We start from the raw sequence: 15,794 nt of genomic DNA, 5'->3' as shown, positions 1-15,794 counted from the left end.
ACTTTAATATATAAATATTAGGATACTAACAAAGATATTATCTTTTGTATGTTCTTTATGAACAGTTTCATTGTAAACTATTATATTAAATTTGATTAGATGGAGTTCTCTATGATAAACAATTTAGGTTGATTTTAGTTTTGTTATAAACATTATTTTCTTTATTATATTTTTGTGATAAAAGTTAAATCCAATTAAATACATAATAACATAATACTTATTATCTATTTTTTATTATAAGTTGTTATATAAATTTTCATTTAGTGTTTATTGCTAAGCCAAAAGTCTCAAAAAAGATTAAAACATATAAGTAAAATGGGTAACTCAAACCCGTCCGGGTAAGCCCGGCCCGAGTCTGGATTTATAATAGCCCAACCAGACTAAAAGTCCGGATTTAATAAAACATACCTAAAATGATACCAAAGTCATATAAATTTTTAGGCTTTAGCGTGCCTGTCCAATTGGACCCACCCGTTTTGACAACTCTACCATACTCTGTTATTAATAATGGAACTCTACCATACTCCTATCACAGTCTGATGGAATACTTAATTTAGTATATTCCTAATTTTTTTTATTGTTCATATTGACACTTATTAGGAAAAATCCTTGTCTACCTTGAAAATGATTAAAGGTTAATTTATTAACCATAGAAAGGACAGTTATACTAAAAAAAATATATCACTTAATCAATTTTCAGTCTGACTTTTTAGTATTCAACTCACTCTTCAGTCAAGTTTGCCAAACAAGGTTCTTGAATCGTTGGTCACAACTCTCTGGTGCAAGTTTGCAACTCTGCTTTTGATTTTACATCCTATAAGAAATATCTGAGTTAATTAACTAATATCCACTGTTCTTCAGAATATTCAGTGGGGAACAAAGAAAGCACTGCATGCCGTTCAATATGAGTTTTAATATAATTTCTGCAGTCGAATACATTTTAAGTTTTAATATGCCTAACTCAATAACATTCGTACAAAAGGAGGAAAAGAATAAGTCTTTTAAAGCCCATGTGAAAAGGAAGCTTAAAACAAAGTTATCCTGAGAGAAAATCCCCTTAGGAAAGAAAACAAATATGTAGTCAGCTTCTCATTTTGTAAACTTTATGATGAGAACAGAGGAAAAAAAGCTTTTCTTGAGAAAGTCTCAGTGTGCTGCCAAAGATTGGTATATATTTTAACGCCATCATTTTATCATTCTGTTTAAACTAAGTATCATTGCCACAAGTTTAGTTGGATTATAATTTACAGTTAAATCATTAGTGTGTTCCTTGGTTGGCTGGTAACAAATTAAGCAGGTTAATTTTGCAGTAGCCACCAATTTAATGTGATGATTTTTATCACTTTATGAGTAACTTAACATTTACTTATGTTGTAATGTGAACTCTTAACAAACCCATGTACTCCAATGATCCAATCTATGAAGATTCTTAGAGCTAAATTTTCCTTTGCTTCCTTGTAAAGATATTCTTTATTTAAAAAAATGGTCATTACCCTTTATTTGCATTTCTGTCACCTTTTCATGCAATATCTATATATATATATAGCTTCTTCAACATGATTACAATCCTCAAACATATTCTTCCCATAAACCATGAAGAACTTTCACACAGCATTCATCTTCTTAATTGGGCTTGTTTTGTCGATTTTGTTCCAAAATTCTGTTGCATCTGTTGTTTCAACAGGTGACTTCAATAAGGACTTCTTTGTGATTTGGTCACCTAACCATGTAAACACATCAGCTGATGGGCAATCAAGAAGCTTGAAGTTGGATCAAGAATCTGGTGCTAATCATAGTTTAGCATAAATTTTAGCTACAATATCAAAGATTGAATGTTCCTTTCTTAATTACGAGTTTGAATTTATCGCAGGGGCCGGTTTTGCTTCCAACCAAATGTTTTTGTTTGGAAAAATTGACATGCAAATCAAACTAGTGCCAGGACATTCTGCAGGCACGGTCCTGGCCTATTATGTATGAAACCCTTTACTCTTCTTTTTTTCTGTTTGCTTTGTAATATAAAAACATAAAGACAAATTTATTTGCTATTGGTTATTGCATTGCAGCTATCATCTGATCAACCTAATAGAGATGAGATAGACTTTGAGTTTCTAGGCAATGTCTCTGGGCAGCCATATATTCTTCAAACAAATATTTTCGCAGACGGGTTTGACAATAGAGAAGAAAGGATTTATCTGTGGTTTGATCCTACAAAAGACTTCCATACTTATTCTGTCTTGTGGAATCTGCACCAGATTGTGTGAGCCATCTTTATAGCCTAAACTGCATTGCTCTTACCCTTTGTATCTATGAAAATGTTGATTTTCTTATTCATTTTATGATTAAAGTTCATCCATTACTATGTCTTCAAAGAGTTGCATGTGTTTGTTGAACGTAAGTATACCCGGATCAGGTTGCGACAACTGTTAGGCCGAAATTACATTCTACCTCTTCCCAAGTTGCATAGCCGATGATCAGGTTGCGACAAATGTCATGACCGTCTCTAGAAGGTATAAAAGTAAATGCAAAGTTAATTTTGGGTTTTGCAGGTTCATGGTTGATATGATTCCTATAAGGGTGTACAGAAACCATGCTGATAAAGGAGTAGCATTTCCTAGATGGCAACCAATGAGCCTGAAAATGACTCTATGGAATGGTGATAGCTGGGCAACAAGAGGTGGTAAAGATAAGATTGATTGGACAAAGGGTCCCTTTATAGCTTCATTCAGAAACTACAAGATTGATGCTTGTGTGTGGAAAGGGAACCCAAGGTTTTGTAGAGCAGGTAGCACAAACAATTGGTGGAACCATTACAGCTTTAGCTCACTCACATCAATACAGAGAAGGTGGTTCAAATGGGTTAGGAAGTATCACATGATTTATGACTATTGCCAAGATAATGAGAGGTTCCAAAACAATCTTCCAAGGGAATGTTCTCTTCCCAAGTATTGACCAGAGAAGAGGACTTTGTCAACATATGCTATACCAAAAAAGTTTCCTACTTCATGTGACAGTTCTTCTAGTCGGTTAAAAAACATATATTTAAATTTAAAAGTAAAATATTTTTCTAACTAATCAAATAAAGTGACACATAAAGTGACATACTTTTTAGGACATAAGATGTACTTCTGTTTTAGATATGTTGTTACAAGTTACTTATTTACTCTTAATTTTAATGCCAAAAGTTGAAAGCTAGCTTTGATTAATTAGCTAAGTATGTCTAGCCTTTGAAGTAAAGTATTGAGTCATGTAGCTGAAATCCTGGGTTGAGATTTATGATGGGTTTTCCCTTCACAAAAAAATAAACATTTTAAATTTAATTTGCATTATATAATTAACCAGGTTTGGTTGGCATCACATCCGTGTGGAATTTTGAATTGAACACTTCACAAGTATCCTGATTTTTTTTGGAGGAAAATTATCCTTATCTTTGACTGATCCAAGTCAGTGAATAGGTCAAAACACTTGCAAACTAACCTAAACATCACGTATCCAAATTAAAAATACAGTTTCAAGCATTGAATTAGTCTTCCAATACAAATATTCATTCATTTGTTAGATTAGGAACATTTTCAAAGCGTTGCGAGTTAATTTTGTTTTTGTAAAATGAAAGTAATGTACATTTCCCTCCTTGTTTCACTTTAAAAACAACCTCTCAACAAATACTAAACAAAAATTTATTAACTCCTTACCAGGTTTAAGTTTCGATTTCTGATATCGACACTTGTTGATAAGGGCGAACATGAATTAAGTTACGCCGGGTAAAAGACAAGCCTTTACCTAGCCTTAAATATTGATTGAGTCTAAATTTTGAACCTAAACTCGGTCATTGACCTGATAAGAATGATTATTTACCCATACGACAAATAACCTTGGTTGTATCCTAAAAAAGATACGTAGAGGAAAAGTGCAAGAAAAAAACTAATTTAAAAATGGGTGAGAAATTGTACATGAATTAATGTCTCAAAATGACATAATAGACCTGATAAGGTCATAATAAGGGTCCAAGAAGCCCATGGTTGACGCATAATTTGTATTTATTTTTGAATAAAAGTAGAAAGTAAGTTATTTCCGCTAAACCTATTTGTGTCCCTATTATTACAAGAATGATGAGCGGCTCGGAGAAACATAGAGATATGACAGAGAGGAGCAAAGAGCTTCTTCACTTGGAGCACAAGTCCAAGCCTCTTTCATCTTTAGGTCCTTAACTCCTTATTTTTTCCAATTAAATTTCTTTTCTTTTCACTCTAATAAGTAACAATGAATTTGGTTTTGTTGTGCAGAATCCGCTGTTCTAGTTTGTAATAACAATAACAATGAAGAATCAAACACTCAAACCAAGAAACTCCCTCCTCCTTCTGGCACACCGTTCACTGCCCCACTTCCCCCAAGCCAACGTACCCTTTCAATTTCATCTCAACTTTTTATTTATTACTCTACTTTGTTCTTAGATTGAAATAGTTTAAGCAGGGAAATCAATTTTCAATGTCCTTTTCATCATATTGGTTGTTCAATCCTTTCAGTATATATATATATGTGTCGGCAAAACAGCAAATTTGCTAATCTTGTAAACAGTCTTTTCAATTGCGAAGTTAAGATTGCATACATCTAACTTCTCCGAACCGACCTTTTAATATACCGTGTCCAATAAAAACCCAAATCCTTAACTACATTATGTTATTGTTTCGCAACTACTGTATGCAACTAGTGCCTTAAGGTTCTTTAATGAGTAATTGCTAAGCTCTTGGTTGGGAAACTAAACATGAATGTAGCTTGGAAAAATGAGAGGTTGCATTTTTTATGAGATTTCATTCTAGAATTGGGTGTAGCTCTTGTGTGTGCATTGAAGTAGTTATTGTTTGAAAAGAGCAGAAATTGATGACGATGAAATTATATAAAAAAATGGACTTTAATTTGTTAGTTTCACATTAAAGTTTGTTCACTGATGCAGTTTTAGGGAAGCTTAAGGACTTCCTAGGAGTGATGTCAGAATCAAATAAGCTGCTAGAACATGATGCAAAGGTTAGAACTTGCTTTCTCATGGAAGCTATACCTTGTACTCACTTGCAACCATTGTCTCTCTTTACTCTTTTATTTTTTATATTTTCTTATAGCTTCAGTTTAAAAAAAATTGTAGGACCATCCCGAGAATTATGATATTGAAGAGCTAACGGGAAATGAATCGGAAGTTATTGAAATGGTAATTCAGTCTTCTGACTATCTTTCTATAACAATGTTTCTTGCACCTACCTGTTTATATATATATATATAATTATAAACTTGCAATTGGTGGATTGCATTTTGATTTTCAGTTTCGCATTCTTGCAGGATTTGATGCTCGGTGTTGCTGATCTTCATACACCTGAGGCTGTGGCTGCTGCTGAACATGCTATTTCTAGTGGTCAGAGTGTGGTTCCATTGGCTGCTGATGATAGCGAATCAGATTCAGATGAAAGTAGTGCTGATGAAATGGAAAGCAGTGATGTCGAGCAGGAAGATGGAGACAATGGTAAAAAGCCTTCACTGCTTGTTCAAAGAGCTAGTTCTGGAGTAGATAATGTTGATGGAAAACAAAAGGGAAATCATCATTCCAAAAAGTGTCCTGGGATAGTTGAACTACCATGAACTGTATGGATTATGGGATGCAGTAATGAGAATTAGAATGGTTTTGAATTGTAATACCAACTTAATAGATGATTGCAAACAGAATCATCTTAGAATTCTACATCTGGTGTTGGAATTTAATGTATGATTTTTCCTACGCTGAGCATACAACCATAGAAGCCACATCAATGAAATGTGTAGAATTTTTTCAATATGAGAATTTAGTAGGGTATTGTCATAGATTTGTTTTCAACAGAAGCCATACCAAACTACAAACATAAACAAGTTACAGGACATATTACACATAATATTGTTTGAATAGGATACATATGAATATATCTTCACATTGATCAAACCTAACGAGGAAAACACTCAGAAATTGAAGCTTCATTGACTGATATTGGAGCTGATGTATTAGTGGATTCCCTTGATCTTGTTGCATCTGAATTATACTCCCATGACTGCATATCTGGAAGCAATCCATCTTTACTATCCACAGAATATGGGGGTTCTGAAGGTACTGCAAGACTTATAGAATAGCTATTAAGCATTAACATAATAGCACCCATGGTTGGTCTACCAGCAACATTTTCTTGGATACAAAGTAACCCAATATGTATACATCTCATTATTTCACTTTCTGAAACATTGATTAATGTGGGATCTATAATATTGGCTATTGTCCCCGCCCTCCAGTTTCTCCATGCCTGCAAGAATTTGCTCAGTTGCATATGTTATTATTTCAAATATATTCCACTTCTACTGTAACACAACACATAATTTTTTCCATATATCCCTAAGATATAATGAGAAGTGAAGCATGACTTACTAAGGTCAGAAGATCCTCTACATTCTCGCCATGACGAGTACTGCTTCTTTTCCGGCCACTTACAATCTCAAGAACCAGCACACCAAAACTGAAAACATCTGACTTCACTGAAAACTGTCCATGCAGTGCATACTCTGGTGCCATATATCCGCTACATAATCATATGGCCAAGCTTCACTAAGCATAATCTTTTCACAATTATCTTTTAACTTTCCCTAGTTTCAGTAGCTAAGCTCTAAGATATTAACAATTTGTATTAGATTTGAATACTTACTAGGTTCCAACAACTGTGTTTGTTTCTCCCTGAGTTTGATCCACATCAAACAATTTTGCCATACCAAAATCTGATATCTTAGGATTCATCTCTTCATCTAAGAGAATGTTGCTTGCTTTGAGATCACGATGAATAATCCGCAATCGTGAATCCTCGTGAAGGTAAACAATACCTCGAGCAATTCCTCCAATGATTTTGTAGCGGCTTTCCCAATCTAATAATTGTCGGGTCTTGGTTGGATCTGTATGACAACCAAGCCATTTGAATTTTACAACTATGTTTGTAATCAAGCTTTGTTTTGAAACATAATTGAGTGAAGTAACAAAGATAGTACTTTTGTAATGTCTGCTCTGGAACACATATTAAGGATACTTTAGAAAGTAAACTTACATGAGAAAATGATTTGTTTAACACTTTGGAATGTGATGTTTTTAATTTTCTCATAAGTGTTAACTCATTCAAGTCTCCTTAACATGTGTCTTAGGTCACACATTATAGAACCTCATAAAGGTAGAGTCCAATTAAGCAAACACTTAAACTTACCAAATATGAAGTGATCAAGGCTTTTATTAGGAACAAATTCATAGACTAGTAACCTTTCTTTCCCCTGTATACTGAAACCAAGTAGCCTAACTAAATTTCGGTGTTGAAGCTTAGCCACCAAAAGCACTTCATTCTTAAATTCAATATCTCCTTGCCCAGAATCTCTTGACAACCTTTTGACAGCAATCTCTAATCCATTGGAAAGCCTACCCTGAAATTGTATCCGGGTTAGTAGCAGTAAATTCTGAGTTAAGTAACAGCATATAACATATTCTTCTAAAGAGGTTATATTTAACAGTTTTATCTTACCCTGTAAACAATGCCAAATCCACCTTGTCCTAGTTTATTAGCATCAGAGAAGTCATTTGTAGCTTCTTGTATGGCGTCAAAGTCGAATTGTAATGAATCAGCAATTTGAATGTCATAATCATCTTCTTGAGCTTCACATGGTAACAAGTTCAAACTAGTCAGTTTTTACACTCAAAATAAGATAAAATTGTTAGATTTACTTACCTAGAAAGGTTTAGGCTTCCACTATTATATTTTTCCTTATTCCTAGCAGTTATTTTGTAAAGCCTTAAATCATTGAAATAATTATGTTTTCAATCTGCAAAGTGAATTGATTGATATGATTTTCCTCTTTAAATTTCAGTGCAGCAATTTAAATATAATTGTATGATATTTTTATCATTCGTTACGAGTGTAAAAACAAGAACTTGTCTCTCCATTACCGGAAAGGATCCTGGTTCCTACTAAATAGAAAATAACAAGTCACGGCAAATCAATACTTCCACTTACCTTCAAAACTTTGCTTTGGCTTCCTCATTCTTAAGTAGATGATGATAAAAATAAGCAACAAAAGAACAACAACAGCAGGTACTGCTACGGCGAGAGCAATTTTTAACACATTGCTATTTCCTGCACAAATCAGAATTCAGATGGGACAATCCATATGTATCAAGATAAGTACAATAACTAACTAAAAAGTCCACCATGGAGTCAACTTTGTTCATCAAGTTTAACTTTTTTTCACTATAAGCAATGAGCAATTAAGCATAAAGTAACAAGTACCTTGTGAGGAAGTGTTATTGTTAGAAGGGGCAGGTGGTGGTGCATCTGCTTCAGGATCATAGAAAAGGGTGTTGGTTCCATATCTCAAAATACAACTTGGTCTAAGAATTCTAGCACCTTTCATATTATTACAACAACCTGGGAGTGCTAACATTGACTCATTCAAGCAGCTAGAACAATCTGTCCCAGACAAATCAGGCCTACACTGAACAAGACCATATATTGTTTGATGATTATTAGGACCAATAACACTTGATGTTGCATATTTACGACTAGAATCACCTGATGCTGCTCTTGTTATTAAACTATCCATCAAATTTATGAGAGATCTATTGAACTGAACTGCATCCACCACCATCTCATTTTCTCCATCCCAAGAATAATCCCATGGTTCAATTATAAGGTTGCCATATATTAAACGGTCTGAGTAATACAACAAACATGTCTCATCATTATACCATGCATAAGCTTCTTTCTGGTTTGGACAATACTGTGTGAGATTGACTATGGCGTTGTTGAGACAACTATGACAAATATCTCTCTTAATATCTCTTCTACATAACCCAATTGCATATACTTTGTTGGTGTTTTGGCCATATGAAACATTGTAGAAACCATTGTTGTTGCTGGTTTCTGTGTTGGAAGTGAGATTGGATAAGAGGGTGTTGAGGTTTGTATGGTAGGTGCTATTGGTTGTGTAGTTACCACTATCTTCGCTTGGATTGCAGTACTTAACTGAAATTATCTCTGAGGTGGTTTTGGTTAAGGAAATGATTATGACATGGATACAATAAAGAAAGGATAAAGGTCTTGGAGAAAGAACAACCATTGTTGTCTTCCCTAAGAATAAGGAGAACCAACCCAAGTATTTAATTTTCTCAACAAATAAATGATAGAAGGCTAACTCTACTTACAACCACATTATATGTTGAGATAGTTGATTTTTTTTCGGACAATGAAAACAAGGAAGACTTACAAAATGTGGAATTTACTATTCGAAGGAAATGTGTGACGGAAATTACATTTTTGCTTAGGAATATGCTTTCAAGGAATGCAAATCTACGTTGGATAATTATCTTTGAAGGTTGATAGTGTAACTAATTTTGTTACTATTAAGTATATTTCATCACATAGGTAAGTAACTAATCAATTTTTGAGTTCGTAAATAGTTATTCCACCGATTATTGTTCTTAGGAAATCAAAGTCATATTAATATATTATTAATATTTTTATAAAAATATTTCTAAAACTAAATAAAATAATACACATGTCACATTTTTATTAATTAGAGGAGATAATAATATTAATATTAAAAAATTATATATCAATAAAATTATATATACATATATTATAATAACATTAATATTAAAAAAACTAATATAGAAATGATAAATAAAATAAAATGTGTCACGAGATGGTATATTTGATGCTCCACCATAATACTTTTAAATGAAGTATGACCAGTTTTGACATATGTTTAACCGGCCCTACTGTTTTATTAAGCATGCATTTAGGATTAGGATTAGCTGTTTCAGATTTTCAGTGGGCAAAGGGTGGATTGGGGATTAGTTGTCCCATTTTCTATGTCCCAAAACCAATTTAATGTTGATATGAAAATAAAAAAAAAAATATATATATATATATATATAATAATATTTTTATATTATTTGATAGCATATGATTGATTTAGAACATAAGAATATGAGAGTTTGGGGAGAGACGATCCTGGTCGTAAAGAGTGATAGTGCGTGTGAGTTGTGACCTTTACATTTTCTAATCCCAATGTTAGATGAAACTCCACCATTTTCGTCTTCCTTCATGATTTTTTTGTTAAATGTATATTGTTCTTTGAATAAAGTGATGCTGAAAAGAAAAAGCTTATCATTTTAGTCATTATTATAATGGATACAATATAGTTGTCTCCAATAATAATTGTGCCATGGAAGGAGCTACGATTGTTGTTTGAATAAATGAATATTGAATTAAGTGAATGAATTGATGAAAAAATAAAGTTATAAAGAATATTTTTTATAAAAGGAATGAAAATTTAATTATTCTAACCAAAACTAACTATCCAACCACCAAAAATTCAATACAAAATTAACTCAAATGACAAAATATATTTTAATATTGATAATGAATAGTTGTATTCATTACAGAATACAACTATTTTAACATTGTACAACATCGTTCTTAATAAACAGATGATGGTGTTAAACTTTTTCTCTAGTTGAAAAATATACTGTCAACCATCCCATATTGTTGGAGTATGGAGTCTGGACTACTTATTCATTTCCCCTTAATAACTCTTTACAAATTTCATTCGAGTCTTTTAGCCCTTTTCACTTGCTCTCAAAATAATAAAATCTTTGTTCACATACAATAAATAGTAAAAAATTATTGTTATGTAACATTCAAAATTAATACCTTGATAAAGAAACTAGTTAGGTCATAAATAACAATAACCCATATAATTAAGGCAATAAAAATGAACAATATTGAAAGAATGGTGTTTATGACATTTCTTATTAATCCTCTTCTGGATAGTCATGGACCACATGTTTATGACCGCTAATAGGTCTCTTACTATATTATTACCACTAATACTACTATAAAGTATAAACTGTCACTTACATTCTAACATGTCAATTACTTCCACAACTTTAAATAATTTAATGATAGAATATTACAGTTTTGGCTAAACGTGAATTAATTATAATGATTTAAAATTAGGTTGGTAATTATAAGCAGAGGCAGACCTTGATGGAGTTAGGTGGGGGCAACTATCCCTGAATTTTTTTTTAACTTTTTTAAATTTTTTTTTTTATATTTCTTCAAATATTCTTTACCTTCTACAAATTATGTGGTCCTAGACAATAGATAAAGTTTTTTTAATGTGTAGATGTTAATATTGTTTATACCATTATTTTATTTGACATCATAATGATTTTACATGAAATATATATATTATGGGATTATAGATTATCTTTATCAAAAGTCCTAATATTCTATGGACTTTTAAATCATTTAATATTGACAATATATCTATTTTTGTGCAAAGATTTTACCCTATAAATTTCAATGCTAGTAAGAAAATTTTACTTGAGACTTTAACTTCAAAGTTTTATTGTTAGTGTCGTAAGTCTTTTATGTTTGAAAAACTTTCAACCATCTCTGAATTAGGTACAATCTTGATGATATGAGTAAAAAAATGCATATTATTTGATTGATTGCGTTATTTATTTAAACGTTTTTAATTGTTAATGAGAATTAATATTTTTTTGGGTACAATTAATATGTTATTTCAAGACTAAAAAACAATTATATATGTTATTTTATATTTTTTGTTACTAAATTAATTTTAGTTTTTAATTATAATTAAATATCGTTAATCAGACACTGATTATAAGTATTATTATAAATAGATATTAAACTTTTTTTTCCAATATGTATCTTAGGCGCTATTTAAAATATGTTCTTACATTAAAAATATGCATCAATTCGGAACGTAACCTTAACCTTTTACATAAGAAAAACTTTCTTTATCAATAACAACCCATCCTTAATTTTAATACGTAGAGTTGATTATATTAATTGAATGATATCATAATATTCATATTTATTGATTGTGGAGTAGAGTAAATCTTATCATTAAGAGCACTGTTACTGAATAGAAGGAAACGATATTTCCTATGTAATTTACTGTTTCATTTCACTTTCTGCTAATGAGATAGAGCAGAACTTCTTTTTTTCAATATGCAATGTATTTACAACCTTCATGGCTTATGAATAAAAACCTATCACCTTACAAATTCCACAAACAACTTGCATAAGTTCCAAACTTCCAATACAAATGCATTTTGCTTGAAGAATATATAATGTCTATACTGAATCAAATATCATATACTTAGGACTTAGGAATATCACTACAATGATCATAATCTAGCGAGGATATAATTCTGTTATTGAAGCTTCATTGACCGATTTTGGAGCTGGTCTATGTGTGGATTCACTTGATCTTGTTGTCTCTGAATGATAACCCCATGAATGCATTTGAGGAAGGAAACCAGTTCTACTATCCACAAAAAATGCAGGTTCTGAAGGTACTGCAAGACTAACAGAATAGCTATTAAGCATCAACACAACAGTTCCCATGGTTGGTCTAGTAGCAATATTTTCTTGAACACATAGTAACCCAATATGGATGCATCTCATTATTTCATTTTCTGAACCATTGGTTATTGTTGGATCTACAATATTTATAGCTGTCCCATCTCTCCAATTTTTCCATGCCTGCAAGATTGTTTACAATTGCAGATATTATTAATACACATATTCCACATCTGTGGATAAGCAAACCAAAAAACAAGTCTTCTAATCCTATACTACTAAGAGTTCATTTACGAGTTAGGTATCGAAGGGGAATGAAGAAAAATGCAAGGTTTTGGAGGCATGAAATATAGTGATGGATTGGTTATTAAGTCTTCTATTTCATTTTCATCCTCTCCAAAACCCAACTCGCAAACAGATAAGAGGGAAGAGAAACATGACTTACAAAGCTGAGTAGATCCTCTATATTCTCCCCTTGGCGAATGCTACTGTTCTTTCGGCCACTTACAATCTCAAGAACCAATACACCAAAACTGAAGACATCAGACTTCACTGAAAATTGTCCATGCATTGCATACTCTGGTGCCATATATCCACTACATAGCCATATGGACAAAAAAATAATTAATCATAATCTTCTTACAACCATCTTCAGTTTTCCCCTTGGTTCAGTTTCTAAGCCCACTGATATGAATAAGCCAGAATGCTAGAGTATATACTATTATTACTTACTAGGTTCCAATAATTCTTTTTGTATCTCCTTGTGTTTGATCCACAACAAACAGTCTTGCCAGGCCAAAATCTGCTATTTTAGGATTCATGTCTTCATCTATAAGAATGTTGCTTGCTTTGAGATCACGATGGATAATGCGCAGTCTTGAATCCTCGTGAAGGTAAAGAATTCCTCGAGCCGTTCCTCCGATGATCTTGTAGCGGCTTTCCCAATCTAATTGTGATCTCTTGATTGGATCTACATACACACCGAAGCCATTAATTTTAGAAGTTTGTAATTTAGCTTTTCTTTAATCATAACTGAGGTAAGAGAGGTATGGTCTAATTAAGGAGACATTTAAACTTACCAAATATGAAGTAATCAAGGCTTTTATTAGGAACAAATTCATAGACTAGTAACCGTTCTCTTCCTTCTAGACAAAAACCAAGTAACCTAACTAAATTTCTGTGTTGAAGCTTAGCCACCAAAAGCACTTCATTCTTAAATTCAACATCTCCTTGTCCAGAATCCCTTGACAACCTTTTCACAGCAATGTCCTGTCCATTGGAAAGTCTACCCTGAAAATATATCACAATGAGGTACAATTAGTTCTCAGCCAAGTAACTGGGTATATAATGTATGTACAAAAGTTTGATTTTTTTTTAAAGAAACATTATCTTACCCTGTAAACAGCACCAAATCCACCTTGTCCAAGCTTATTAGAATCAGAGAAGTCATTTGTTGCATCTCGAATGGTGTCAAAGTTGTATTGTAATGACTCAACAATTGAAATTTCATCGTCATGGTCATCATCATCATAATTTAATTGAGCTTCACATAGGAAACATGTTTAAATTAGCGAGTTTTACAAATGTGCTAGACAAAACAACAAAAATAAAATTCTCATAGTACACCACCATTAAAAAGATAATTATTTTTTGTAGATATCATTATCTGGAAGGCAATGGCTTTAAACTTCCCTGGTCATTTTCCTTATTCCTAACAGTTACTGAGTAAGGCATGCTTTGATTTTTTGAAATGATTAAATTTTTCATCTGCAATGGCTTTTATTTTTAATTATAATAAAATAACTTTTGTTATTGAAAACAAAAAAGAGAAACAAGAAGTGAGGAATGATTATTGTTCCTAAATAGAGAATAGGACTTACTTTGAAATATTTTCCTTCGTTTCCACACTGTAAAGGACATGAAGATAAAAGTGAGCACCACAACTGGTACTGCTACCGCGATGGCAATTAGTAACGCGTTGCTCTTTCCTGCACAAATCAGAATACTTAGTGGGACATTCCATATGTATGTATTAAAAGTCTAACAAGTAATTAAGCAAAATGAATGAGGTACCAGGAGTAGGAGGAGGGGGAGGAGATGGTGCATCTGGTTGAGGATCATAGAAAAGGAAATTGGTCTCATATCTCAAAAGACAACTTGGTCTAGCTTGTCTAGCACCTATCCTATTATTACAACAACCTGGTATCTGTGAGATAGTCTCATTTAAGCATCCAGAACACTCTGACCCAGACAAATCAGGTGTGCACTGCACAAGACAGTATATGGTTTGGTCATTCGGACCAACCATACTTCCTGTTGCATATTTCCAACTAGAGTTACCCAATGCAGCTTTGCTTGTTAACCTTTCCATCAAGGTTCTCACATCTTCATTAAACTCATCCGCACTCGTTGCATTGTTTTCGTTCCACGCATAATATGCAGGTCCAATTTCCATCTTGCCTAATATTAAGCGATCTGAGTAACGCAACATGCATGTTTCGTCTTCATACCACCCAATTGCCTCTTTTCGATTTTCACAAACTAGTGTCAGATTGATTCTCGCGTTATTCAGACAACTGTTGCACTTATCTGTTTTAATATCTCCTCTGCATAGCCCAATGGCGTATACTTTATCAGTGTCTTCGCCATATGAAAGATTGTAGAAACCGAAGTTGTTGGATTCAGCTATGGAAGTGAGAGTGGACAAAAGGGTCTTCAGGTTTGTATCATAGGTGCTATTGGTTGTGTAGTTACCTCTATCGTTGTCTTTGTTACAGAAATATCTTGCGTCAATTTCTTGGGCAGTGGTTTTAGATAAGAAAAATATTGTAACAAGGAGACATGAAAGAAAGGGTAGTGATCTCAGAGAAAGAACAACCATTGTTGTTGTCACTAAGAAGAATTAAGAAGTAACAATGGGAAGATTGTGCTTTTGTTTTATAATATTTTTCTGATTGGGCGATTCAAGCATTTGATGTGTTAATGTTGGTATGATTTATGAATGAGCAAACTTTATAGACAAAAATAAGGGTAGATAGTATATACTAGTATTGGTGCCATCAGCAACCTAACATAAATAAATGAAGAGTGACCAAAATTCGTAAAACGTGAAATGTTCAACCAATTTATTGATCAATAGTTGGTCAAAAAATGTAGTAAAATAATATGAGTATTTTAATCAATATAACATAAATTATAAATTAAATCAATGATGAAATATGAAGTTTGGTATCTTTAAGGGTGTCTCATTTGTTTTAAATTACCATATGAAATATAATGAGATACCCTTTCTTTTATCTGTACCATAACTAAATTCACAGTTTTCCTATTTTTGGCACAAAAAATCGTTGCTGTCTTGTGTCGTCA

The 15,794-nt window shown here is 32.6% G+C and overlaps 3 protein-coding genes across 3 annotated transcripts; 2 read left to right on the top strand and 1 right to left on the bottom strand.

The window, feature by feature from the left end:
- On the top strand, positions 1,554-2,962 carry LOC109335571 (probable xyloglucan endotransglucosylase/hydrolase protein 10). The gene is made up of 4 exons (XM_019571707.1): positions 1,554-1,783; positions 1,871-1,971; positions 2,064-2,257; positions 2,547-2,962. The coding sequence occupies exons 1-4, from the start codon at positions 1,594-1,596 to the stop codon at positions 2,947-2,949; spliced, it is 888 nt and encodes a 295-aa protein (XP_019427252.1). The 5' UTR covers positions 1,554-1,593; the 3' UTR covers positions 2,950-2,962.
- LOC109335572 lies at positions 4,069-5,746 on the top strand. Its single transcript, XM_019571708.1, has 5 exons — positions 4,069-4,197; positions 4,281-4,394; positions 4,949-5,019; positions 5,135-5,197; positions 5,326-5,746. Exons 1-5 carry the CDS (start codon positions 4,104-4,106, stop codon positions 5,620-5,622), a joined length of 639 nt encoding a protein of 212 aa, XP_019427253.1. The 5' UTR covers positions 4,069-4,103; the 3' UTR covers positions 5,623-5,746.
- Positions 5,866-15,384, bottom strand: LOC109335396. The gene is made up of 14 exons (XM_019571533.1): positions 14,502-15,384; positions 14,309-14,416; positions 13,823-13,971; positions 13,508-13,718; positions 13,161-13,398; positions 12,874-13,024; positions 12,264-12,611; positions 8,319-9,222; positions 8,046-8,165; positions 7,557-7,687; positions 7,248-7,458; positions 6,705-6,945; positions 6,431-6,581; positions 5,866-6,308 (listed from the first exon to the last, which is right to left on the bottom strand). Exons 1-14 carry the CDS (start codon positions 15,307-15,309, stop codon positions 5,958-5,960), a joined length of 4,122 nt encoding a protein of 1,373 aa, XP_019427078.1. The 5' UTR covers positions 15,310-15,384; the 3' UTR covers positions 5,866-5,957.

Source organism: Lupinus angustifolius, chromosome LG20 (genome assembly GCF_001865875.1).
Source record: "Lupinus angustifolius cultivar Tanjil chromosome LG20, LupAngTanjil_v1.0, whole genome shotgun sequence".
Classification (NCBI taxonomy): domain Eukaryota; kingdom Viridiplantae; phylum Streptophyta; class Magnoliopsida; order Fabales; family Fabaceae; genus Lupinus; species Lupinus angustifolius.
Note: the sequence above shows the minus strand (reverse complement) of the source record. Positions and strands in the feature narration are given on the sequence as shown.

Excerpts from the sequence above, each read along its gene's own strand:
- LOC109335571 (XM_019571707.1), top strand. The coding sequence starts at position 1,594 with ATGAAGAACTTTCACACAGCATTCATCTTCTTAATTGGGCTTGTTTTG. Across the intron at positions 1,784-1,870 it reads GAAGTTGGATCAAGAATCTG|GGGCCGGTTTTGCTTCCAAC; the intron begins GTGCTAATCATA and ends AATTTATCGCAG. Across the intron at positions 2,258-2,546 it reads TGGAATCTGCACCAGATTGT|GTTCATGGTTGATATGATTC; the intron begins GTGAGCCATCTT and ends TGGGTTTTGCAG.
- LOC109335572 (XM_019571708.1), top strand. The coding sequence starts at position 4,104 with ATGATGAGCGGCTCGGAGAAACATAGAGATATGACAGAGAGGAGCAAA. Across the intron at positions 4,198-4,280 it reads CAAGCCTCTTTCATCTTTAG|AATCCGCTGTTCTAGTTTGT; the intron begins GTCCTTAACTCC and ends TTTGTTGTGCAG. Across the intron at positions 5,198-5,325 it reads AATCGGAAGTTATTGAAATG|GATTTGATGCTCGGTGTTGC; the intron begins GTAATTCAGTCT and ends GCATTCTTGCAG.
- LOC109335396 (XM_019571533.1), bottom strand. The coding sequence starts at position 15,309 with ATGGTTGTTCTTTCTCTGAGATCACTACCCTTTCTTTCATGTCTCCTT. Across the intron at positions 13,025-13,160 it reads AAAAGAATTATTGGAACCTA|TGGATATATGGCACCAGAGT; the intron begins GTAAGTAATAAT and ends ATGGCTATGTAG. Across the intron at positions 6,946-7,247 it reads CCTTGATCACTTCATATTTG|ATCCAACCAAGACCCGACAA; the intron begins GTAAGTTTAAGT and ends GTTGTCATACAG.